Source organism: Cornus florida, unplaced genomic scaffold, assembly GCF_030987335.1.
Source record: "Cornus florida cultivar Cherokee Brave unplaced genomic scaffold, ASM3098733v1 CherokeeBrave_3.0.0_Hap2_Chr03, whole genome shotgun sequence".
NCBI lineage: Eukaryota > Viridiplantae > Streptophyta > Magnoliopsida > Cornales > Cornaceae > Cornus > Cornus florida.
In genome coordinates this window covers 12,972,080-12,996,530 of record NW_026775573.1, presented here as the reverse complement: position 1 = coordinate 12,996,530, position 24,451 = coordinate 12,972,080, and the positions used below count along the sequence as shown (strand labels likewise).

The 24,451-nt window shown below is 35.1% G+C and overlaps 4 protein-coding genes across 7 annotated transcripts; all 4 read left to right on the top strand.

The window, feature by feature from the left end:
• Window positions 1-2,376: 2,376 nt before the first annotated feature.
• On the top strand, window positions 2,377-12,836 carry LOC132299523 (flap endonuclease 1). 3 transcript variants are annotated; one of them, XM_059796206.1, is made up of 18 exons: window positions 2,377-2,528; window positions 2,622-2,738; window positions 2,912-2,970; window positions 3,134-3,193; window positions 3,289-3,342; window positions 3,445-3,493; window positions 3,633-3,680; window positions 4,443-4,508; window positions 4,673-4,723; window positions 4,967-5,086; window positions 5,183-5,267; window positions 7,393-7,474; window positions 8,692-8,806; window positions 8,897-8,953; window positions 9,059-9,105; window positions 9,199-9,253; window positions 9,894-10,080; window positions 11,120-11,248. In XM_059796206.1, the coding sequence occupies exons 1-17, from the start codon at window positions 2,517-2,519 to the stop codon at window positions 10,065-10,067; spliced, it is 1,251 nt and encodes a 416-aa protein (XP_059652189.1). In that variant the 5' UTR covers window positions 2,377-2,516; the 3' UTR covers window positions 10,068-10,080; window positions 11,120-11,248. The 3 variants fall into 3 exon arrangements, with proteins under 3 accessions (XP_059652189.1, XP_059652190.1, XP_059652191.1); XM_059796208.1 differs by lacking the exon at window positions 9,894-10,080 and adding an exon at window positions 12,607-12,836 and having other exon boundaries at window positions 2,378-2,528; window positions 11,120-11,246; XM_059796207.1 differs by lacking the exon at window positions 4,673-4,723.
• A 1,857-nt stretch (window positions 12,837-14,693) lies between these two features.
• Window positions 14,694-16,678, top strand: LOC132299520 (pentatricopeptide repeat-containing protein At3g56550-like). The gene has a single exon (XM_059796203.1). The coding sequence runs from the start codon at window positions 14,916-14,918 to the stop codon at window positions 16,653-16,655; it is 1,740 nt and encodes a 579-aa protein (XP_059652186.1). The 5' UTR covers window positions 14,694-14,915; the 3' UTR covers window positions 16,656-16,678.
• An 86-nt stretch (window positions 16,679-16,764) lies between these two features.
• On the top strand, window positions 16,765-19,747 carry LOC132299521 (germin-like protein subfamily 2 member 4). Of its 2 annotated transcripts, none has more exons than XM_059796205.1 (2): window positions 16,765-16,872; window positions 19,016-19,747. In XM_059796205.1, exon 2 carries the CDS (start codon window positions 19,024-19,026, stop codon window positions 19,552-19,554), a length of 531 nt encoding a protein of 176 aa, XP_059652188.1. In that variant the 5' UTR covers window positions 16,765-16,872; window positions 19,016-19,023; the 3' UTR covers window positions 19,555-19,747. The 2 variants fall into 2 exon arrangements, with proteins under 2 accessions (XP_059652188.1, XP_059652187.1); XM_059796204.1 differs by lacking the exon at window positions 16,765-16,872 and adding an exon at window positions 18,366-18,600.
• A 1,520-nt stretch (window positions 19,748-21,267) lies between these two features.
• LOC132299519 (rhicadhesin receptor-like) lies at window positions 21,268-22,641 on the top strand. Its single transcript, XM_059796202.1, has 2 exons — window positions 21,268-21,508; window positions 21,878-22,641. The coding sequence occupies exons 1-2, from the start codon at window positions 21,379-21,381 to the stop codon at window positions 22,414-22,416; spliced, it is 669 nt and encodes a 222-aa protein (XP_059652185.1). The 5' UTR covers window positions 21,268-21,378; the 3' UTR covers window positions 22,417-22,641.
• Window positions 22,642-24,451: the final 1,810 nt, after the last annotated feature.

The window sequence follows — 24,451 nt, the reverse complement described above, 5'->3', positions numbered from 1 at the left end:
TTCTTTTTCAAGGTCGCAATGCCTTCTTCGTCCATTAGGGTCCCTCACGAACTCTCTCACATTGTCGTGACTCGTGGGGTGGGGGCTGATGTGCCCTTCAGCTGCCATCCCACTCTCCACTGCTTGCTACTTGCAGCCTTGATATATCAAAGAAAGGGAAGTGATTATTGGTCACGGTTACGGTTACGATTACGGTGTAATGAACTTGAACAAAGTCAGTGTAAATTGACTGATACAGGTTGCATATCGGGCTTGAAAAATGGTAGCATATCGACCGATACGTCACGTATCAGACGATATGACGAACCATTTAGGAAAAAAAATTCAACTCAATACTTCTCTTAATTGGGCTTTTTACAATTGTAACCTTTAAAATTGTGATTGGACAACAATTTAGGGTATCAATTCATATTTCCGTGTTATTCATCTCGTGTCATGACATGATTATTTTGGTATATGAATTGACACGATTCTTAAACAAATAATGACATGATTAAACTCATTTAATAATAGAGTAAAGACCTTACACGAGACGATAAAAACACATTTAAATAAAATTTTATACTATTAGATTCATTTCATTTATAACACGAACATAAAATTTTAATTAAATGAATTATTTCACATTTAATTAAACGGGTCAATCAAATTCTAAACGAATTGGACAAATTGAAATGAATAATACTATGTTTGGAATACAATTTAAGTAAACCTAGATCACTTATGCCGCGTAATCGTGTTACTATATTAGGGCAAGAATGACAACTCTCGTACAATTATAAGTACATTTAAAGATTGTTATAACGTATAAGCAGTGGCGGAGGCAGCATGTGCCCGGGGGGGCAGCTGCCCCCCCTTCCCATGCTGCCCCACTATATATATATATATATATATATATATATATATATATTTTTATACATATATTTGTAAAAATTGATACAATGCTCCCCTGAAATTATTAAAATGGTCCATTTGACCCTGAATCTACTATATTTTATTTTATTTTATTTTATGTGTATAATTTATAAATATTTATAAAACACCCTCATAAAATTATCTATTTTTAAAAACATCTTTAATTCTTTATTCCTTTTCTTTCTTATTCTTCAATTTTTTTTTTGTTATCTTCAAAAACTTTTGTATTCTCTTTTTACAATTAAAATCTATTTTTTTCTTCAAAATTCTCTCATATTTTTTTCTTCTTAAAAATTTATTTTTCTTGCACTCATGCATAATTTGTGTGCAATAACCCTTCTTTTTCATCTTCTTATTCATTTTTTATTTACTTATTTCAATGCACTAATGTTACATTATTATATTTTCGGCCTACTTGAAAAAAAATTATTTTGTCATTGTTAACATGCCCTTCCGAACCAAATTTCTGGCTCCGCCCCTGCGTATAAGTACACAGTATAAAGGTTGTTTCAACATTAAATGATGCAAGTTGCTTGTACGGTCTACAAATTGTTCATCCCTAGATCATGTGATGTGGACATCCCCATGCAACGCATTATGATTGCCCTTAACATTATCATTTTTACTCATTTCAAGCTATCTAGAGGAAAAGCTTTTCGTTACACAGTGTTTGTTGCTTTTAGACAACAGAATAACAGTCTTCAACAATCCATGTTTTAGAAAGTTTTATAATTAGTTTCATTTAAAACAAGAAGCAAACGCACACGAGTGTGGGTATGATAGGAAAATTACAAATTTAATATGATTTTCTCAAAGTAATACAAGAAAAAAGAAAAAAAAAAAAAGAAATTCAAAGGAATGAGTTGGAGTTTGCGATGACATCGGATAAGAGACTGGATCTGCTTTGATACCACTTATGACAAGTTGAGTGTTTATCATGCAAAAGTTTGTGACTCAAAAGTTTGGTGTCAGGAGGTGCTACGGTTTTTAGCCCAAATCTTATTCATCCCTATTCAAAGGAGGATGGATCGTGACATCAATTCATCATCATTTTTCACACGTAGTAATTTATGGATCGAATTCGGTAATTATCTAATCCCATTTATATATGACATGTCCACCAACCCACTCAAATAAATGGAATTCAGCCAAATTCGGTTCATAAATGAATGTTCTTCGCCTAATATTCTCCTAGTAGTTTAATTGCCCAATCTTTTTCCCTCGGACATCAAAATAGCCAGGCCAGGCCCAATTACAATGGGCAAGCCAGGTCCATTACATACCCGTGGTTTCAAGCCCATAGATAATCTCGGCCGGAATACGCTACACAAAGTAGCATGTGATCAGACGGTAGATCTCAGTCTTTGTCTCTTAGATGATATTTCATTACGTGGCGAGCATTCATTTTTTAGTCAGGACACTAGGGTGGGTTGTCAATACATAAGATCAAAACAATGCGTACACTGAACACTACAATTTCATCACAAATACACACACATACACACACTAAAAGAGGCGGGAAAGGAGTGAACCCTACCTGAGCGACTGTGAAACCCTGCCTTCTTGAAATCTCAAAATACTTCCTCTAAATCTCTCTCCAGATGGGTATAAAGGTTGTTGTTATATAAATCTATCGTTGTATACGCTTTGCTTTGTATTTAATTTGATCACTTCATTACAATCATTTCACGTCTCTCTTATTTTAGGGTTTAACAAAGCTTTTAGCGGACAATGCCCCAAAGGCCATGAAAGAGCAGAAATTCGATAGCTATTTTGGCCGCAAAGTCGCCATTGACGCCAGCATGAGCATCTACCAGTTCCTTGTCCGTACATTTCACTCTTATATATATATATATATATATATATATATATATATATATATATATGTGTATGTATGTATATGTTTGTATGTATATATGCAAATGCGAATATGAGTATGAAAATTGTTTGGTTCAAGTGTTTATTTACTTTAGTTGGATGATTGTGAATGATTCAGATCGTTGTGGGAAGAGCCGGCACTGAAATGCTTACCAACGAGGCTGGTGAAGTTACAAGGTACTTTACTCAAAAATTTGTGCCAACAGTATTGTATATATGAATTTTGATTACATCATGAGTTGATTTTCTGCATATTTCATTCTTGCCTTTATGATATATATGGATGTATATAATAAATATTGAATAAATTGTTGGCTAATGTGTTTTTTTAATGTTTTAGTCACTTACAAGGAATGTTTACTCGTACAATCAGGCTTTTGGAAGCGGGGTTAAAGCCAGTGTAATTGTTTCATTACCGTTTTTGCTTTTGGAATATTTATGTTTTGTATTACATACCGTCCGTGCTTTGCTAATTCATTTAGTATCTTCTGTTAGTTATGTTTTTGATGGAAAGCCTCCGGAGTTGAAAAATCAAGAGCTGGCTAAGCGGTATTTTTTTTGCTATCAGTAGCTTGGTTGTACTTATTCTTCTAAATATTATGGGGGTGTGTTTGATTATTATGGTTTTCATATAAGCTCTTTGATATGCAGTTACGCGAAAAGGGCAGATGCCACTGCGGATTTGAATGCGGCCATAGAGGTAAACAAGTAATTCCATAACCAAAGCAGTCATGTAGAGTTCCATTTCATCATTAATTTTCCCCTTTACATTTATGTGTTCTGTTTCTTGTTTTATGCTCTTCCATGAAATGTTGCGTGCAAAATGCTTGTCATTGCAGACTGGCAATAAGGAAGAGATTGAGAAGTTCAGCAAACGAACAGTGAAGGTGGGTTCTTAGCACATCCATGCGTGTGTCTTTGCATATGTAGCTTATAAACACCCCAGAAACCATAATTTTGGTAAGCTGTGTATATTATTGAGTGATTCTGTGGAAGTAATGTCATGAGAAAATTCAGTATATATGGTTCATTTAGCTTGTTAGTTTTTAGTCAACAAACATTTAGAGCTTAATGAACCCAGGGATAACTCCCTTTATGTTTTAAAAAATCTTTCAAGGTGTCTCCAAATCCAATTTAGCATTGCAGTTTAAAAGAATGCTTTCATTGCTATTGTGTAAGTGCATCAGATGGAGGGGTGTTTGGGGACCCTCGTTTTCATAGGCCCGGGATCTGGAGTGGTAGATTTCCTCTCCAAGTTATATGCTATCATAACAAGAGGCAGGGAGGATGATCTGAAATGGACAACTTTAATGAATGGGGTTTTTGGAGGTTATGCCATGTTACAAGTCATAAAGTATCAACCAAATACGAACTAATTAATAGGATCATTATGCATTGTTGTCTGGAATATCTCCTTCAAGTGAGAAGATTCTCCCCATATTTCAGTTTGTTGTTTCCAATATTTTTATTATTATTTAAGGTTGTTAATGCTCAGACCAACTTATTGCTAATAAAAGTTACATTAGTTATCATTCTGTTGAAAAATTTATTTATCCATTCTCTGCTAAGTGTTAAATAATAAAGGTTGAATAAGAAGAAGGTCTAGATATTTGAATGATGTTGAGCCAATGTGCTGCTTGGTTTTGTAGGTGACTAAACAACACAATGATGACTGCAAAAGACTTCTAAGACTCATGGGAGTACCTGTAATTGAGGTGACATTATGAAATGAAATACTTTTTGTGTGAGATTATGCTTATATATAGTTCCTTTCTCATATGTCACTGTTTAAAATTGGAGTTTTATATATTTGAGTATGCATCCCTGCCAAAATGAAAAGGTAACAAGTTAAAATTCTGACAAATTGTCATTTTCTTAGGCTCCTTCTGAGGCAGAGGCACAGTGTGCAGAACTTTGCAAATCAGGAAAGGCACGTATCCACATGTTCATTGTAGTTTGTTTATTTTGGGTGCCTTAGTACCTTCTATTGAATCTAACTATCTAAGTCATCCTTTCTTTGTCCATATCTTTATTCTATTGTTTTCTATGGTGGATTCATACAACGGTATGAGTTTTTTTTGGCATTGAAATTTTTTTGCGAAAATGAATCAAATCCACTTTTGCTGGAAGCTTACCTTTAGTGAGGTTTTTGAAGAGTTTGTGTGCATATCAGGTTTATGCCGTGGCCTCTGAAGACATGGATTCTCTAACTTTTGGAGCTCCTAGATTTCTTCGCCATTTAATGGATCCTAGCTCAAGAAAAATCCCAGTTATGGAATTTGAAGTTTCGAAGGTGCTTAAAAATATAGAATGCAACTGTGTTGTTGCTCATTTCTTGGTATGTACTTAAAAGTTGAACTCATTTTTACTGATAGTGATTCTGTTTCAGGTTTTGGAGGAACTGAATCTCACTATGGATCAGTTTATAGACTTGTGCATTCTTAGTGGATGTGACTATTGTGACAGTATTCGAGGTACTGTGAGTTTTCACTCGCATTACTATTGTTAGATGTTTGATTTGTCTATTCAGTATTTGATAGATTACATGAACCTCTTTTGATGTATTATTTTTTTTCCCGTTCTTTTTTTCATTTTCTGAGAGAAAGTTATTCTAAAAGAACGAAAATAAAAATAATAGCCTAGACAAGCAAAAAACTCTCTCAGTTTGATATTTTGATGATGCATATGTTGGGGCAAGGACAAGTAATAATTGGTTATTTTTACTGCAAACGTTATTGGCACATGGTGCTTTAAAATTTATGCTTACCTTCCACAAAAAAAAAAAAATTATGCTTGAGTGCATGAGATGTTATCACATGCTATAGACCCATATTGAATATATTGAACTCTCTTTTCTTTCGTTTTCCTTCATTTTCTTGGCTGGAAATTTGATACTTTCTTTTTGGGGGAGAGTGCTGATAAATTGCTGGAAAAAGTTTGGTTGAGGTTGAAAATGTGGTGAGTAGAGTTGTGTTAGATTCTTAAAATGCTTTCCGGGGAAAGGTAAATATTGGATTTAGTATTATTGGCAAATATTGGATTTAGTATTATTTTTTTTTTCCTAGTTGGGAACTCACACACACATGCCTCCACTGAGGCTCGAACCCTTGACCTCTCTTTGAGAAGTAGGGGCTTGGTACCGCTAGGCTACTGGCCTGTTGGTTGGATTTAGTATTATTGCCTAGTGAGTTTGGATTCCAGGGATGTGATCATGTGAATTGGTGTTTCATCTTATATGTGATAAAGAGGAAGGGTTTTAGGGAGAGATGAAGGATGTGGAATTCAACATGCATATCCACAAGTTAGATCTTTGGCAGTTTGGTGTGTGTTAGTGGACTCGTACTGGGTTTTTTGCCTATATGAAATGTCTAGAGTTTTCTACCCCCTTCCCCTCGCCCCTCCTTTTTCTTTGAGAGGTTTGATATAGGGAGGTTCTTTTAATGGGTTTGCCTTTTATCCTTGTATGGAATATTTCAATTATATCAAAGATAGTTGACAGACTTGGAGGGTTTCCAGCTGGGTAAGACTGAGGGCCCTCAGGTTAGGTTATCTCATCCTTTTTATACTGGTGACAACATCATTCTTTTTGTGAGCCAGACTGATCAATTAAGATACTGGAGATGTGTGTTGTTATGCTTTGAATGTTTGTCTTTCAAAGCAAAAACATTATGGAACCAATAGTATAAAGTTTTGAAAAGAGGTTTATGGACTGGAAAAGGCAATATTTGTCTAAAGGTCCAAGGATCACTTTGATCAAAAGTATGCTGTTTAGTCTTCTGACTTCATTTTTTTTTTTTTTTTCTTAGTCGGTGCTCACAAACCCCGTCTTCCTCTTCATTTGCACCCAAGAGGATTCAAACCTTAGACCTGATGATTCTTGAGGCACCTCTTCTGACTTACTTTGTTTTAATTACCATAAAGGAACCAGTAACAAAGAGGTTGCAAAAATGCTGAGTGATTCCTTGTCAGGGGTATGTAGGAGAAATTCATTAATACACGGGCCTCTCACTCATGTGGAAGCAATAATGTATCGAAAAGGAACATAATATAGGCTTCATGTATAATTATACTCTAGAACGTGCTTTACCAAGTTTATTTCCCGCCTATGAGGGGTGCAAAAAGGAGGGATATTAGAGACAAACAGACCTTCTGCATAGTGGCTAATCTATGACTAGAAGCTGGGTCCGCGATCCACACGCTTGGAAGTCCAAGTTTTTTCCATTGAACTAAGCAATGACTTTCTTAGCATTCAAAGGTGTACATTTTTGATTTGTCCAAACCATTGCTTTACCTCCTTGTGGAGTTCACCATAACGATTGTCCTTCAAATCCATCACCTTGCTTAGTTGCTTCAGGTTTCAACTACTTCTGGCCTTGTTTTGACTGCTAAAGGTATAAACATAATTCTTATTTTCATCTGCAAGTGTAGTTTGTTTAAACTTTTAATATTTTGCTGCTTCTTTTGTTCATTTTTTAAATCGTTTGGTTGTATATTATCTGATCTGAAAACATACCACTTTGTCTATTTATTACCATTTTTACGTGAATATGATTGAAGCTTATGTAATCCTTCCACTGAATGTTGTACTCTATGCATCAGGTATTGGGGGACAGACTGCTTTGAAGCTTATCCGCCAACATGGCTCGATAGAGAATATACTGGAAAATATAAACAAAGAGAGGTTCTTCTTATTTTCCAGCTTGACATTTATTACTAATTCATTTGGTGGTGAAAATGAGAAACATACTGTAGAATACGTCGTCAAGTTTTTAGTTTGTAACTTTGTGTAGTAATTTTGAGCTTTTGAAGTACTGTGAAAAAGAGATGCATATATGAATATATATACCTTGATCAAAATATTAGTATGAAGTTTTGTAGGCACTTAGAAGCTGGAACTCATATTGTACATCTTGTACAGTAACACAGATTCTCAGGATAAAACTATCCCAAATTTGGCATTTTTGACACCATGACAATCTGACTTTGCTTTTCTTTTTCTGTGGCGAGAAGGTGACAACCTGCACCACATTGATATTGTTTGAAACCTTCATAACAAGTATACTCCAGTTTTTTACTTTTGTCACATGAAATGTCCTTCACTGCACACTTTTTTGATATGCCTATGTAACACATTATATCAGTATCACACACCAACTCTCCAGTTTGTCCATAACTATGTCAATATTAGCCTTCTGGAGTTTTCATTTTCCTCTTTACATTAATATATATTCTTTGGTTGGAGGATTTCACACATCTCGTATTAGTATTGGACATGGGCATTCTTTTGTATTATTCATGATGTTGTCATACTCCACAATTAAGACTGAACGGGCTTCAACAACTACATGTAGTGAATATTAGATTAAGGCACTTGTATCTGTTAAAATTACTCAATGCCTTAATCTTCTGTCTTTTAGATAAATTTATATTTTTTATGCAATTGATCATTATAATATTTCAACAATAATGAGCACACAATAAGTATTATTGGCTCACACATTAGTTTATATCGATGATGGTAATTAAGTTCCTATTCTGTTTTTCAATTTCACGTTTTCTGTTACAGCCCAAATTACTGTTTTTATATGATAAAATCACATAATTACATATAAATGATCATCCTAGAGTGCATAAACTTTGCCATCTTATTGAATGACTTTGATGAAAACTGTCATTATAACATAAACATGTTTTAAACTACAACTTCAATTTCTCAATTTAAGGTGTTCAAGAGTAACGTAACATGTATTACTGAGGACATGTCAGTAATGCAGAGTGCTTTTGTCCTTTTCTATATTCTACTCCCATGGAGTTTGATTTGTTAACATCCTTGTGCATATATTTTTTACTTATAAAAAATTAAAAATAAAATTATAATCATATTTTCTCTATGTGCAGGTACCAAATACCAGATGATTGGCCATATCAGGGGGCTCGACAACTCTTCAAAGAACCATTGGTCTTTACTGATGATGAACAACTTGAGCTTAAATGGGCCGCTCCTGATGAAGAAGTGATTGATTTTAGTCAAATACCTTTTATTGTTTTTTATTTTCCCTCTTGGAATATTTTACAGTGATCTCCATTGTTTTGTTGTGTTTAGGGGTTGATAACATTTCTGGTTAATGAAAATGGCTTCAACAGTGACAGAATTACGAAGGCATGGCAACAAAATATCATCCTATGAATGCTGTAGATGTAGTTTTATTGCTTTCTTAAACATGACATAACGTTTTAACTAATTTTTTATTCTGATTTGTCTTAGGCAATAGAAAAAATTAAGGCAGCCAAGAACAAATCATCACAGGGCCGGTATGAAATGCTTAAAATTTGGAAAATTGGTTCAGAAATCTTGTTCTTTTATGGATCTATGACACCATCCTTTTTCATTTTTACCCCATGCAGATTAGAATCATTCTTTAAACCAGTCATTGGCACTTCAGCACCCGTTAAACGGAAGGTATGTTTATTTAGAATTTAGAGCCATCTGTGGTTTCTTGGTTCTATGAATGCAAGATAGAATTATTTGAATTTTCAGTCCTTTTGTGTAATTCAATGAAAATATCATATGTAAATATTTCACGATATGGTAAAATATTGACTTCTCAAAAAAAAAAAAAAAAAAAAAGATATGGTAAAATATTGACAGTTATAAGAGGCATGGATTTGGCATTCCTCTTGATTTTTAATTTTGCGACGTAGGCCAGCACTCCATTTATCTGCATTGTGTCAAAAACTATTATTGGGTGATTCTAATTAAACCGTGTGCTGAACCCTTGATTGAAAAACAATGAAAGAAACTGGTGTTAATTTGATTTTTCCCTGCTCTTATTTCATCCGTATGCCAATTCCTGAATTAATTTTATTTTTGTGGTAGTGCTATTTGTACATTTTTCTCCATTGCATTGTTAATGGATCTTCTTGGAAGTTGATTGAACTTCTTCAATCCTTCTCATGTATGTTTCTGTTTGATTAGCGTCCTCCATAAATGTGAAAAAGATAGGAATACGCCGAAGAACCCTTAAGCTGAAGCTTGTTCAGATTTGTTCAGAAGTCTAGTCCTGATTGGCTACCATAATTTTTGGTAAATTGGCTGACAGGATACTAGATGCGTGCTTGGATCTCCCAAACCAGTAATGAAGTTTAAGATGTTCTCCATGCAAGCTATTTTGCAGCCCAGGCCCGAGGTCACTTGCAGCCTTAGGCTGCCAACTCTAGGTCTTGATTTCAAGCACTCCACGCTATTATCCCGAGGCTTTTGTTTTTGCACATGAAGCTGAAAACCTGGTGAACCTTCAGAGTGAACCTCTGCTTATTCTTTGCTTTAGTTTATCCATGTACAATATTCTGTGGAAAGTGAAGTTGGAATTGTTGATATTATAATAATCATCACAATTATCACAAATGCACAATTATAGGATGGAATTGAGTTTCTAAAATTGGAACTTTCCAGAACTCAAGCTAATCTGAGAAATTTAAATTAGTGACATGCTATAGAATGAATCAACTAACTACTTAAAGTAACAATTTACTAAAAAAAAAAATTTGAAAAGTTCCTCATGAAGTTTGTTATATAAGACCCTCTATATATAAAATTGAACCTTCCTATTTATCTTCAGATGCTACATCAAACAAATTCATCTTCTCAATTAACATAGCAAGATTTTTTTAAGGTAGTGATTACAGTTTGCAACAATTAATCATTCATGTTGTAAGGTTTCCAAATCGATTCTTCTCTCAAATGTTGGGTCTGTTTGTTGTTGGGGAGAGGATGGGGTTTGTGGGGCTGGGGGAAATTAGAGTTCAAGTGAACACAAAGTATTCTTGCTATAAGTATGTAGAGTCGAAGATCTCTCCTATTTTTGCATATTGCTATTTCAAAAACTATTCAGACACCGACTCTGCTGTCACGTTCTATTTTGCCTTATCTTGAAACACTTTTATTGTTGTTTTGGGAGCTCATCAATGTTGCACGACCAGTCCTGTTTGACTGACGTCCTGAAAGTTGCAAATCTACTCATTCCTTTAGCATTAAATTCCAAAAGTCGTGGATTTGATTTTCCATACATATTTGTCGAATATACTCGAAATCATATCCTGATCTCTTTTCATTGGCCTGTATATATCTAGTTATATTTTCTTTAGAATTATGTAGATTTTTTGAGCTTCTGCTTTTGAAATCAGTGATTGGTGTAGAACTGTTTCAAACAATGCTCTAGATTCCTTCTCTTCTCGAACATTGTACTTCCGAACCCTGGAATTAGTTTGGGTTTTTGCTTCCAGCATTTATATATACTGTTTGTCTTTTTGCCCACTTTAATGACAGGAAACATCCGAGAAGGCTGAAAAGAATACTACTAACAAAAAGTCCAAGGCTGGCGGTGGTAAGAAGAAGTAGTTGATTTGGCTCTGAAGCTTTAAATAGACTGATGGACCTCTTGTATTCTCATCAGGTGAGAATGCTTCTTACAATGAAGATTTTGTATTGTTTGTTTATTCATTCTTTTTCTTTAACAAAAGTTCAATCTTCATAACCTCTGCTACTTTCCTTAATTGAAGCATGTTCTGATAGTTCCACAATGATGCCATATATGATATTGTTAAAGTAAAACTTATGAATGATCATTTTAACTTATGAACTCTGTTTACAAGAATAATTTTTTCAACAGAGTATCTTCTTCAATTATGTGTGGTTAACTAGTGGATGAGATTTTATAAGAGCTTTTTATACAACAAATATTTCAATTGTTTGTGAATTCTGTTAAACTGGAAAAAGCTGAAACATTGAATATCCACTTTGTGTGGGAAAACATTTTGTTGATATCTTCTACCATGCTACTGAAAGAAATGAGTATGATTTGGTTCTGCTATTGATATGGTTTATATCATGTCGTGCTTGATGTGTGTCAACTCATAATTGCACTGTAGTGTAAATATCTTTCTGTTCAAGCAAGTGCAGCTGCACTTAGCTCATCTGTTATTTCAAGGACTAACTCGACAAGTGTAAAGGCCATCTTTTCCCTTTGATGCTGCACGTAACAAATAAAATAAAAAAATGAATTCATATTCATGAAATGCGAATATATGTTTCATTTTGGTTGGCTACCTGCTGCAAACACTCCTGCATCTGGGTGTGCGTTTGGCTTTGTTAATAATAAGACATTAGGCAGAACTGATGCGGTGTTGGACCAAAAAATTAAATAAAACTAGAACTGAGAATAAAATAACTAATGGGGAGACGTCTTCAGATCTAAAATCTGACTTAGTTGGCATCTGAGATGAGGTCTTGCGGACCAAAATTCCCAATCCAAACAGTCCACGTGTTAGTTCGTTTTAGTTAGGCCATCTGCGTGGTGCCCCATCCATATTAGATTTACACTGTTTGATTAACTGGAAGGTTTGCTCCTTCGTGTCTGTCATCATCTGTTATCATTCTTCTATTTTTACAGCAAGGAGATGCATGAATGAAGGGTTGATTTTTGCCATTTGGAGTGAGGGTGAAACTGAAATTTAGGACGCTATCATTATATTTGCTACTTCAATGTATAGTGCTTGACTGCTTAGGTTTTTTGTCTGTACAGATTGACCGCATTTTCCAATAGCCATGCAAAACTGTTATGTTCTTAACATATCTTGCAGATTTAATGTTTTAGCTTGACTTGTCCTATCAATGATAATTGATACTTCTAGGCCGCCAGACTTCTTTCTCTATGTTTTTCAAATCAGACTAACAAAAACTGAATACTCACTATCTTGGTTGGAAAACGGCAGGCTGGAATGGATCTCTCAATTGAGCTACTATTTGTTTTGCAGGTTTGTTGTTCCCGAATCATTTAGCAATTTGGTATCTCGTGCTACTGGATGAAATGTCGAATCTACCTGTTTGGTCATGGTTGTGAGATTCCACAAATTGATTAGATTTGTATTTCCGAGCCTCCTGCTTTTTTTTTGCTGTACTTTGGACTTCATTATGTTCATGTGTATTTGTTGAATGTTTATGGTTTTATCTTCGTATTCAAAATAGAAGTCCCCGCCTTTCCATATGCACAGATCTTGTTGATCTTTTGTCTTCATAGAATTACATGCCTGCCTATGTTAAAGACAACCGCTCCCGTTGACATAGGCCTAAAAAGGTGTAGAAAACATGGAGTAATTGACATTTGAGGCCTTCCTGACTTATGGTTGACCTTCAAAAAATGAAACAAGAAAGTTATGGTTGAACTCTTATTATATGGGCAAAATGAAAAACCATTCCTCTACTGCTGTTCTGAAACATACGCTATAACGTGCCGTTTACTGGCATGGCTTATAGAAAATGTGTTAAATCAGTTTTGCCCCATTCAGGAATGACTCGAGTTCATTTGAGCTTCTCTCATCTTAAAAATAAATTATAATGGCATTATGTGTATTTAGTATATTCTCTATGCTGGTCTTAAATGCCATCTGTTGGTGCTCGTGGACATATCCAAACAAAAGCAAAGTATGCTAGTAAAAGTTGCGATTGCTGTTCTTCCTCCGTTTGATAATTTAGGTTTCATAACGGGGTCCAATCCATTGAATGCATACCGAGTATGATCTCTCCTAGTTTGTTGTTTTTTTTTTCCTTTTTCAAACGGCTCATATTTTAAACCACAATAGTAGGAACTTTAGAGTTTATATCAATGAGCCATTTAGGCCATATCTGTCACTCATAATGAGCAGCTCTGGGGCATAAAGCCCACTAACATACACTATGAGCTACTGTATTACATGAATTGGAATCCAAACTAACTTCCAATAAACTGCAACAACATTGAACGGAGGCAGCGGGACAGAGTTGGTACTCTGTTTGGCCCACGGAAGCGGGATGGTATACATAAAAACCCTGTTCTAAAGTAAGGGTGAAGTTGGTATGAAATTTTTTTCAACGGGCGGACCAAACCCACCCGTTGCCATCCCTTATAGATATGAGTAAAGATACTTGCATCGATTTGTTGCAATGAATTACCTAACTGAATGTTTTTGATTATTTATTTATACACAATACATGTAAATGGAGACCCACTTTTTTATTTATGTAATTAATTGTAGTGAATTGTTAAACTTATTTATTTTAATTGATCTATTTATGCATAAATAAAGAAGTTTTAATTGATCTATTTATGCATAAATAAAGAAGTGGACCCTTCATTTACATGTATTGTGCATAAATAACCAATCAACAATATTGGGTGAGGTAATTCACCGTAACAAATCGATGCAAGTATCATTACTCTATAGATATTGTATGCGATATTCTCACTGATTTTCCAATCCTTTGACTCCGTTATTCCGTTTTAAAAATAGGTCTAAGAGCATCTCAGTGGTTGGTTGGCAATTTTGAACAATTTTCGTGAGCCCAGTGCTCCAATGGACAAGCCAAATTTTGGTCCAAATTTTAGGGCTCGTGCAGGGTTGCCTAAAACGGCGACTTAGTTGGCGATCGGGTTTTTTTTTTTTTTTTTTTTTTTTTGTTTTTGGTTCTTTTTTATTATTATTTTTTAAAGCACAAACCACTATAGTCCTTAGTTCAAAATTGGATTAAGGACGTGTTTAACTTGGAAAAAAATCCAAAAACTAGTTTTTAAAGTTTTTTTGGTTATTTTTTTTCCCTCAACATATCAGAGCGATTAAGGCACTATTTGGCTGACACAAACATTACCTTAAAACTTTTCATATGATTGTTCTTCTTTCCTAATTGATTTTAATAAGAATATTGTATTGTTTAATTTTTTTATAAAAAAAAAAAATTCATATAGTATTGCGTTATTATAATTTTTCTAATCCATAATAAATATTGTATTGTTAATTTTTTTATTTTTTATTTTTTTATTTTAGTATGATATAATCTTTAGAAAAAAATAAAAACAAAAATTTTAGTTAAAAATTTAGAAAGTTCAAACCGTTAACTTTGGCCTTGATAACATTGATGTGACTTTAAAAAAAATACTGAGGTGAATTTGCTGGATTGCCAAAATTTGGCAATGGCTCTAAATAGTATTATTTTGAAATGAATTTCTCTTTTAAGCATTATTTATACTCAACTTTGCTCACTTGGCCCTTCTCATCATCCCATACAGTATCTAACTTCATATGAGTGCCAGATGTCAAAAACCCATTGCATTCTCTCCCTCTTACATGGATGCAACAGCCTGAAAATGTTGCAGAAAATCCATGCTCAGGTCATCGTTAACGGATACCAAAACTATCCCTCCATTTCAAACTCACTCCTCAACTTGACTGCTGTTTCTCTCTCAGCCTCTTTATCCTACGCTCAACAAATCTTCCATCAAATACAAAACCCACAACCCCAAGCTTGGAATTGTATGATCAGAGGCTTTTCTCAGAGCCCAAATCCTCTCGAAGCCATTCTATACTACAATGACATGGTCTCTTCTTCCCATTCTCGCCCCAACAGTGTCACTTTCTCGTTCTTGCTCAAAGCCTGTGAGAGAGTTAAGGCCGAAATCAAATGCAGAGAGGTTCATGGGTCGATTATTCGATTTGGGTATGATTTGGACATTGTTGTTTGTACCAATCTCATTAGATTGTATGCAGTAAATGGTTTGATTGGACTTGCGCAGAAACTTTTCGATGAAATGCCCGAAAGAGACTTGGTGTCTTGGAATTCTTTGATTTCGTGCTACTCCCAGGCAGGTTTGCACTATGAGGCGTTGAAGATATATGATAGAATGAGAAATTTGAATGTGGGTTTTGATGCGTTTAGCCTCGTTAGCTTGCTTTCGTCTTGTGCTCATGTGGGTGCGTTGAGTATTGGTGTTCAAATGCATAGATTGGCCAGTGACAATGGGTTCTTGGACAATGTTTTTGTTGGGAATGCTCTTGTAGATATGTATGCTAAATGTGGAAGCTTGGATGGTGCTTTTAGTGTCTTCAATGGGATGCAAACGCGAGATGTGTTTACTTGGAACTCGATGATCGTTGGGTATGGAGCGCATGGTTGCGGAGATCATGCAATATCATTCTTCAATCAAATGTTGGTGGCAGGAGTCAAGCCAGATTCAATCACATTTCTTGGTTTGTTGTGTGGTTGTAGTCACCTCGGTCTAGTTGAGGAGGGTGTTGAGTATTTCCACATGATGAGCTGCAAATTCAATTTGAAGCCTGAAATTAAGCATTATGGATGCATAGTGGATCTGTTTGGACGAGCCGGAAAGCTTGAAAGGGCACTTGAAATTATTGAGAGTTCTCCATTCTCGAATGATCCAATCCTATGGAGAACTTTGTTAGGTTCCTGCAAGATTCATAAAGATGTAGAAAAAGGAGAAATTGCGATGAGAAACCTTGTTCAGATTGGGACACTGAGTGCCGGAGACTGCATACTTCTTGCTGGAATATATGCTGAAGCCAAAGACTCACAAGGTGTTGCAAGGATGAGAAAAATGATTAGAAGCCAAGGCATAAAGACCAGCCAGGGCTGGAGTTCGATTGAAGTTGGTGAAAGAGTTCATAGATTTGTTGTGGATGACTATTCACATCCTGATTCAAAAGAAATCTATCACAAGTTGGAGGAAGTAATTAATAAGGCCACCTTGGTTGGTTATGTGAGAGATTCAATGACGGCAATTCCTGAATCTACTGCAGGAAAGTGTATGGAAAATTTTGATTCTTTTCATAGTGAGAAGTTGGCAATTGCTTTTGGATTGGCAAGAATGCCACAAGGAGTGAGTCTTCGGATTGTTAAGAACTTGAGAGTTTGTAAAGATTGCCATACATTCACCAAGTTCGTCTCCAAAGCATATGATAGAGAGATAATTGTCAGGGACAGAGTTCGATTTCATCACTTCAAGAACGGATTATGTTCCTGCAAAGACTATTGGTGAAAACTCGTAAATGACAATGATGACCTATCTCCATAACAATATAGATAGGTCAGAAACCAAATTTCAAAGAGGCTGGAACCTCGGGGTCGTGCAGTGTACAAAAAACCTCGGGAAAAAGAATTTTCAGCGCCCTCCATGCTTGCTGAACCCGTCACCTGCCAAATGCCGGTCTTCAGTAAGTACTAATTCTCCAGAAGAAAGGAACAGTTAATCTCAGGTACTAGCAAATGTCTTTAGAACCCTTCCATTTCTTTCTTAGGCTGATGTCAAACTGAGCAGAAAACATATTTCCTTTCACCAAATATTTATGAGATTTGAGTAATTATACTGCCCTCACCATTCACTGAAATATTGTTTCGATCAGATGAATTTGTTTATTAAAAGATTGTTTTCTTGGTGATGGTCGGAAGGACCTTTGGAAAATAATGTTGAAATGTGAAGTAAACTATCGTTTTTAGAAACTGAACTAGGTACAGATCTAAACCAACTTTAACCAACATTTTCATGGACACTTGATTGCTCGAGTTTTTACCAGTGCACCTAGCAATGACAGACAAGAAAATATGATGGGAAAATAATTAGGTAGTTAGGAGGTTTAGTTTGGAGGTTAGGTAGTATTTTCTTTCACTTCGAAAATTAGTTTTCTTCCATCTTCTGATGGCCCATTCCTACCAAATTGTTATCCTTGCGATTCCATGCTAGGCAATGTGGTAACTTCCTTCATATTAACTACAGTAATCTTAGACAATTGACAAAATAACAGAATGAACAAGAAATATTGCAATACAAGAAGAATAAGGACTTGAACTAGAGAGTGGAAAGAAAAAGTTCTAATCTGCTGATGTGTTTGGTGCCTAGGCAACAAGAAGAATTGATTATGTCATTGACTCTCTTTTTGGGTGTTTGGCACATTGTCTTAAATAATTAACTACTACATGATATTGTTCTGTGATGTATTGAATTAAATTATAAAAATAGGGTTTGTCCAATAGTCTGGGTTGGGTATAACCAGCTGAATCAAAGTTCAAGCTCAAATTTAAGGAAACTAGTGAAACTGACATCTTAGATCGGAGGTTTAGAGATGCGCCGGTCAAATGAGGAAGACTAGTTGTATCAGAAGGTAAGAGACAGAGAGGACGGCCAAAAATAATATGGGATGAGGTTATTAAAAATGACTTTAAAAAGTTACATATAGTAAGTGAAATGACATGTAATAGAAAAGGTTGGAGAGAGAGAATTCATATGGTATGGGATTAAGACAAGGATGATGATTTTTTTGTACTTCAATTCCTTTTGTATCTTCTAATTCAGTTAATTCAATAGTTTTTTTTCATTTCTTTGCTAAATAAAACTCGATTATTCAATTGTCCAGCTATATATTCCCCAACAATATCAAATTTTCTAAAAGGTTTTGCAATTCTTGTTGTAACAATATTGAGTTTTCGATTCAAAAAATTAAATTTCTTTTTGTAGATTCATCAGTAATCGCTGTCAGCTTTCTATTAATAATATTCTCTGAGTTATTTTGACGGAGTCAAAATTTCTAAATTTGAGGCATAGTCTCCAACTATCCAGGGGCCCATTTGGGTCTGTCCCTGACGATCCCTTTATTTTGTGCCAAAAAAGGCATGTTTCTTGCTTTCGCATTCACAATTCGAGTCTCCCTCTCTCTCTCAAATTTCCTTACAATGCCCTTATAAATATGCCAACCAATTTTCTTTTCATTCTCGGTTTAATCCCACATTTTCTCTGAGGTTCTTTTCCTAGCTTTTATTGCTTTCTTCCCTCTCAAATTATAACACATAGCCACATTTACTCATACATTTAATAGCCATGGAGGCTATTGGTAGATCATTGCTTTTGATGATGACAATCTTTGCCATCGTCTCCAACACAGTTTCTGCAGATTGCGATCAAGACGTTTGTGTTGCTGATCTCACTTCAGGTTCAAACGACTAAAAACCCGTTCTTGTTTTCTTCATGTTGAAATTATTTGTAACTGTTGAAATCCGGAGTAGATTCAAAATTAACATCTCTTCATTTTTCTACGATAACTGATAAGCAATATATTTTGAATGTTACTAATGGGCATTAGCTTAGATGGTATAATCTCTCTCTCCTATAGGAGACGTCGAGTGATCAAACCTTGTTTGGGACAATATTGTGAGTGTGTCTGCGTAACCGTGTTTGCTTGAACTTTCGAGAAAATCATGCTCTATATGCGTATAGGCTGAACTCTTTTAAGTCCTCAAGAATCATATAGTTCTCTTAACACTTCACCAATGAGAATTTGAAATTGGGTTCTAAACATATTTATGAAATTGTGCTTACATGTATATATTTATACGTGAATGAAACAGGTGTGAAGATGAATGGATATGCATGCAGGGAAAAGATAACCGCAGAGGACTTTTTCTTTAATGGCCTGGCTAAGCCAGGGGTCAACTTCACTGCACTGGGTACATCGGTGACTCCAGCCAATGTCCAGAAAATACCAGGCCTGAACACGCTAGGAGTGTCCATGTCGCGCATGGACTATGCCCCGGGCGGCCTGAACCCGCCTCACACCCACCCACGCGCCACCGAGATATCGTTTGTGCTTGAAGGTGAATTGGATGTGGCGTTCATAACCACAAGCAATGTCCTCTATTCCAAGTCCATCAAGAAAGGTGACGTATTTGTGTTTCCTAGAGGTCTAGTCCACTTCCAGAAGAACAATGGCAAGGTTCCTGCATCTATCGTCTCCGCCTTCAACAGCCAGCTGCCCGGCACCCTCTCCGTCGGCGCCACATTGTTCACAGCGTCTCCACCAGTGCCGGAGGATGTGTTGACAAAGACATTCCAGGTTGATATCAAGGAGGTTGGCAAGATCAAGTCAAAGTTTGCACCTAAGAAGTAGATATTTCATGTGTTGGTTCTTGTTGTTCATCGATAAGGATATGACTTTTAAGGGACATTTAATTTCAGAAATTCCAAAATATTAAAAACTTGGAACATTTTTTTTATTTTTTTTGTATTTTTCTCACCTGTATGAAGTGTTGAGAGAAGTGATGTAAACACCGGACTAAATATATTCTTTGCAAAACTTCAAACTTTTTGCAGACGTGATGTTTTTGCAAATTTGTTAAAAGCAGCTAAACAAAATAAATTATGTTATTATTGTTATTTTTCATTTAAACCATTTTTCTATGCATGCACATAGAAAAAGCAATATTGTATTTTTTTTTTTTTACTTTCTTGCAGCATTCGCTTTATGGATGACAAATTCTTCACTTTCATTATAAGCTCTATAATTAAGTAGCTAATTACATTATGTTAATTGTGCATTCCATATGTTAATTGTTTCAAAGATGAAATATATGTCATTTTACTTCTATGATTCTAAAATCATTAAAGGGCTCATGGATCATTGATGCAATGAATATTGGGTATACAATTAAAGAAAAAAATTAAACGTTGTTGTAATGATTTTCTTTCGCTATCATATTCACGAGGAATTAAAGACTTAGTTTCCTCACATGTAAGGACCCACTAACACAATGAAAAAAATTCAACAACATAAGCCCAAAAAAGTATAACCTTTCTAAAAGCTCGATATGATACTCTTACATGATTTTAAAATTATAAGCGAGTATAATTTAACCTTATTTAAAATTAGGTTAAAATTATATGAGAGAAAATTAGAGATGAAGACATGTTAAAGAAATCATACTCCACGTCTTAGGCATTGAATGTGTTCTTGCAACAATTGTACGTCTTAGGCATTGAATGTGTTCTTGCAACAAATGCACGTATCCAACTTCAATAAAAAATCATCAGCCCCAATCCATCGGATCAACACCATTTCCTAAAGTAAATGTAGTCTTATTTCACGATCGTGAACGTGATCATGGGTATAGTCGTGGTAGAGATAATTACCAAAATCGCGGTCATAATTCCTCAATGTTTCTCCAAAGAGAGTCCACATTGAACCACCAGAAATAGAATGCAAATGAAATCAAAGAAAGCAAAAGCATAAAGTGCATAATAAACCATTCAAAGAAATATGAAGAGAATCTTTGCTTGTCCCAAAAAACATAAAAAAAGTGTGGCATTGCAATTGTCATATGCCAAAACATTTATTTGATAGTTATCAAGCATTTATGAAAAAAAAGAAAAGAAAAGGAAATATAAATGAATTTTACTAAGCTCTCAGACATCACTCATCTGAATATCTCAATTTTTTTTGAAGATACTACTGGATCTAATTAATGACAGAAATATTCACACCAATTAATATGTTTTCGTGTGCCTTTATTTTGTATGTTTTTATGTTATTTTTTAAAGTGATCCAATATGTTATATATATATATAAAATAAATAGACATTGATTGAGCTTAAAATAAACGACAAGATATATGTCAAGCACCATACTATATTTCGAGATATATATATATATATTTCTTTTCATATTAGATTAACCGCAAGTGTCAAAGACTAAATCAGCCCTCCAAGTCTCCATGGGCCCATTTTGGGTGATGATTCCTTTACTTTGTGTCTAAGAAGGCATGTTTCGTGCTTTTGCATTCACAATTCTTGTCTTTTTATCTCTCTATCTCGACTTATAAATAAGCAACCACTTTTCTCTCTGTTTTATCCCCACCTTTCTTCTTCTTTCTCTGAGCTTCTTTATTTAGCTTTGATTGCTTTCTTCTCTCTCAAATTATATACACATTTTTTAGCTATGAAGGCTGCTGGTAGAGCATTGCTTGTGATGATGATGATGATTATGATCACCTTCGCCTTCGTCTCCAACATTGTTACGGCAGATTCTGATATGGAACAAGATGTTTGCGTTGCTGATCTCAAATCAGGTTCCAATTACTAAAAACCCATTCTTCTTTTCTTCATTCATGTTAGAAATTATTTGTAATTCTTGAAATCCAGATTACATTCAAAATCAACACCTCTTCATTTTTCTACAATGGTATATATACGGAGTATATACTAATGGACATTAGCTTAGATAGTATAATATTGTTTTGTAAGTTTGTAAGTTGAGCAACTTAGTATGTGCGCTTTTTTTGAACTTCCCAAAAAAAACATACCATAAATGCTTATAGGCTAAATTAGTATTCTTTTCAAGTCCTTAAGAATCATATAGTTTCATGTGTGTGTGTGTGTGTATATATATATATTTGTGAATTCAATTGACAAGATTTATGTATATGTGCATGAAATAGGTGTGAAGGTGAACGGATATCCATGCAAGAAAAACATAACAGCAGAGGACTTTTTCTTTAGTGGGCTGGCCAAACCAGGGCTCACAAACACCACAATGGGTTCACTGGTGACTGCAGCCAATGTCCAGAAAATCCCAGGGCTCAACACCCTGGGAGTGTCCCTGTCGCGCATCGACTACGCCCCGGGCGGCCTGAACCCGCCTCACACCCACCCACGCGCCACCGAGGTGGTGTTCGTGCTCAACGGGGAATTGGATGTGGGGTTCATAACAACAGCCGATGTGCTCCATTCCAAGTCCATCAAGAAAGGTGAAATATTTGTGTTTCCTAAAGGTCTAGTCCACTTCCAGAAGAACAATGGCAAGTCTCCTGCAGCCGTCATCTCCGCCTTCAACAGCCAGTTGCCCGGCACCCAGTCCATCCCCGTCACGTTGTTCGCGGCGGCACCGCCGGTGCCGGATGATGTGCTGACAAAGGCGTTCCAGGTTGGTACCAAGGAGGTTAACAAGATCAAGTCAAAGTTTGCACCTAAGAAGTAGATAATTCATGTGGTAATTGTTGCCTGTTGGATAAGGATATATATATGACTTTTTATTTGGAAATTCCAAAATAAGAGGAAAAAACCAAATTTCGCTTTGTACACTAGGTCATCATCATGTATTTGTCTCACCTATATGAAATGTTGACAGAGGAGTGATGTAAACACAGGACAAAATAAGAATTTATATGACAATATATACAATCTTCTACATTTGCATGTGAGATTTTCCAGTAATTTTCCCACTTTTAAGAAAATGAGAATTGATCACTAACTAATATATTAATTTATTACTGGGTTATTATGAGCATGATTGTAAAGGTTTTTTTCTTTTTTTTTTTCAAAAAAAAATCTTGTCAATCAGGTGACATTCCACCTATCTTGTGTGATAGAATATCATTTTTTTTAACCTAAATCAGTAGGTGAATGAAAGCTTTGGCCACCTACTTTGTTACCAAAAGAAAGGAATTGGTAGCCTTCCTTTTTCATGTAAGGAAACTTACTTTTGATTTGCTTAATCATCACACAATTATACTCACTTGGGCTCCTCGATGGCCCGGGCCCACCAAACTTATTGGCCCAAAACCAACAGCTTGGATTATCCGGCCTCATTAGTACCTCTCTATATATATACAAACACATAGGAGACACCTATACACTAACAATATTTACGAAGTATCACTCTATAATTGTCAACAACTTTATTTTGTGGCGTGGGTCGGTTACAATTATATTACATTTACTGTCCTCTTTGGTGTGACATTCGAAAATGTGAAACAACCCTTGTGTTAACACTTTTTTTTGAACAATGTGAGACGTCACAATTCTTACCTCTTTTTACTAAATTTTTTTTTTGAAAAAAGAAGAAGCATACAACAATCACACCAACAGTTAGACCAAGAGCACTTATCTTTTCACTTTTTGGAGAAAAAATAAAGCATACAACAGTAACACCTAGAGCACATAGAGAGTTGGTTAACCCGCTGACAAAATGATGAGGTGGACAATTCAAAGTGGTTGGATTAGACTTAGTCAACCACTGACAAAATGATGAGGTGGACAATTCAAAGCTCTTGTATTAGTTGACTGAAAGGTCATCCCAATTTAATACTCACCACCGTTTGGTATGATATAGTAATTAATAGAATCCCAAGTTCTTGATATCAAGAGCTATGTATAGCTTTGTAAAGCTGGAGTGCTACTGCAGGGCATGCATTTTGATAAATTATAATATGATTTCGATCAATCACAAACGGTCACGTAAAAAATCTAACACAATTATATATATGGGCGAATGTAATTGATTATGATCATGTAGTCCTCGACCATATAAAAATTTCTCAATATATTTTTGAATACGAAATATTATTCTTATACTGTTATTACGATCCTAACATTAATTGGTATCAGAGCCATATGTTGGCTTAAACTTATATTGTTAATGTTTTAAGTTTCTGGTAGGATGATTATTATGATAATTATGTAAAGAATAATGAGACTACTATTTTGTTTAAATCCTACTTATTAGTAGATTCTATTATGGGTCGTCCAAAAGTCGCGTTGGAATTTTAGACCACTTTTGCATTAAATTGCTCCAAAGGTCGTTGTTTTCAGTAAACCGTTGACAGACGAGTATTAGGACCTCTTTTAGGCAACACGACGACAGAATAATAACTTACTGTTCATTACAAAATTTTATAATGATTATTCTATGCAGATTTTAAGCATTAACAATATTTTAACAAACATGTTAAACCCATCTTCCAGTATGACAGAACATGATTCACATGATTCTGAATTTATCAAGAATTCAGAGTTAATTGAATTTACTGATGTTCAAAATAAATTGAGCAAGTGGACTATTCCACCAGTAGATGCAAGAAGCATTTACAAAATCGGAATGCTCAATATCGCTGATTTATGGGCAGTTAAAACTATGGAACAGACGATGCAATTGAGTAACAAGGACACAATAATTAAATTATTGTCTCCCTGTGATCTTCAGAGATATATAAAGAAATATAAGTATATCCATA

What these genes read in the sequence shown, in the direction of transcription:
- LOC132299521 (XM_059796204.1), top strand. Translation starts at nt 18,489, where the DNA reads ATGGAGGCTATTGGTAGATCATTGCTTTTGATGATGACAATCTTTGCC. An exon ending in TGTTGCTGATCTCACTTCAG is followed by an intron (nt 18,601 to 19,015) that starts GTTCAAACGACT and finishes TGAATGAAACAG; the next exon opens with GTGTGAAGATGAATGGATAT.
- LOC132299519 (XM_059796202.1), top strand. Translation starts at nt 21,379, where the DNA reads ATGAAGGCTGCTGGTAGAGCATTGCTTGTGATGATGATGATGATTATG. An exon ending in CGTTGCTGATCTCAAATCAG is followed by an intron (nt 21,509 to 21,877) that starts GTTCCAATTACT and finishes TGCATGAAATAG; the next exon opens with GTGTGAAGGTGAACGGATAT.
- LOC132299520 (XM_059796203.1), top strand. Translation starts at nt 14,916, where the DNA reads ATGTCAAAAACCCATTGCATTCTCTCCCTCTTACATGGATGCAACAGC.
- LOC132299523 (XM_059796206.1), top strand. An exon ending in GGGCCGCTCCTGATGAAGAA is followed by an intron (nt 8,807 to 8,896) that starts GTGATTGATTTT and finishes TGTTGTGTTTAG; the next exon opens with GGGTTGATAACATTTCTGGT. An exon ending in AACAAATCATCACAGGGCCG is followed by an intron (nt 9,106 to 9,198) that starts GTATGAAATGCT and finishes TACCCCATGCAG; the next exon opens with ATTAGAATCATTCTTTAAAC.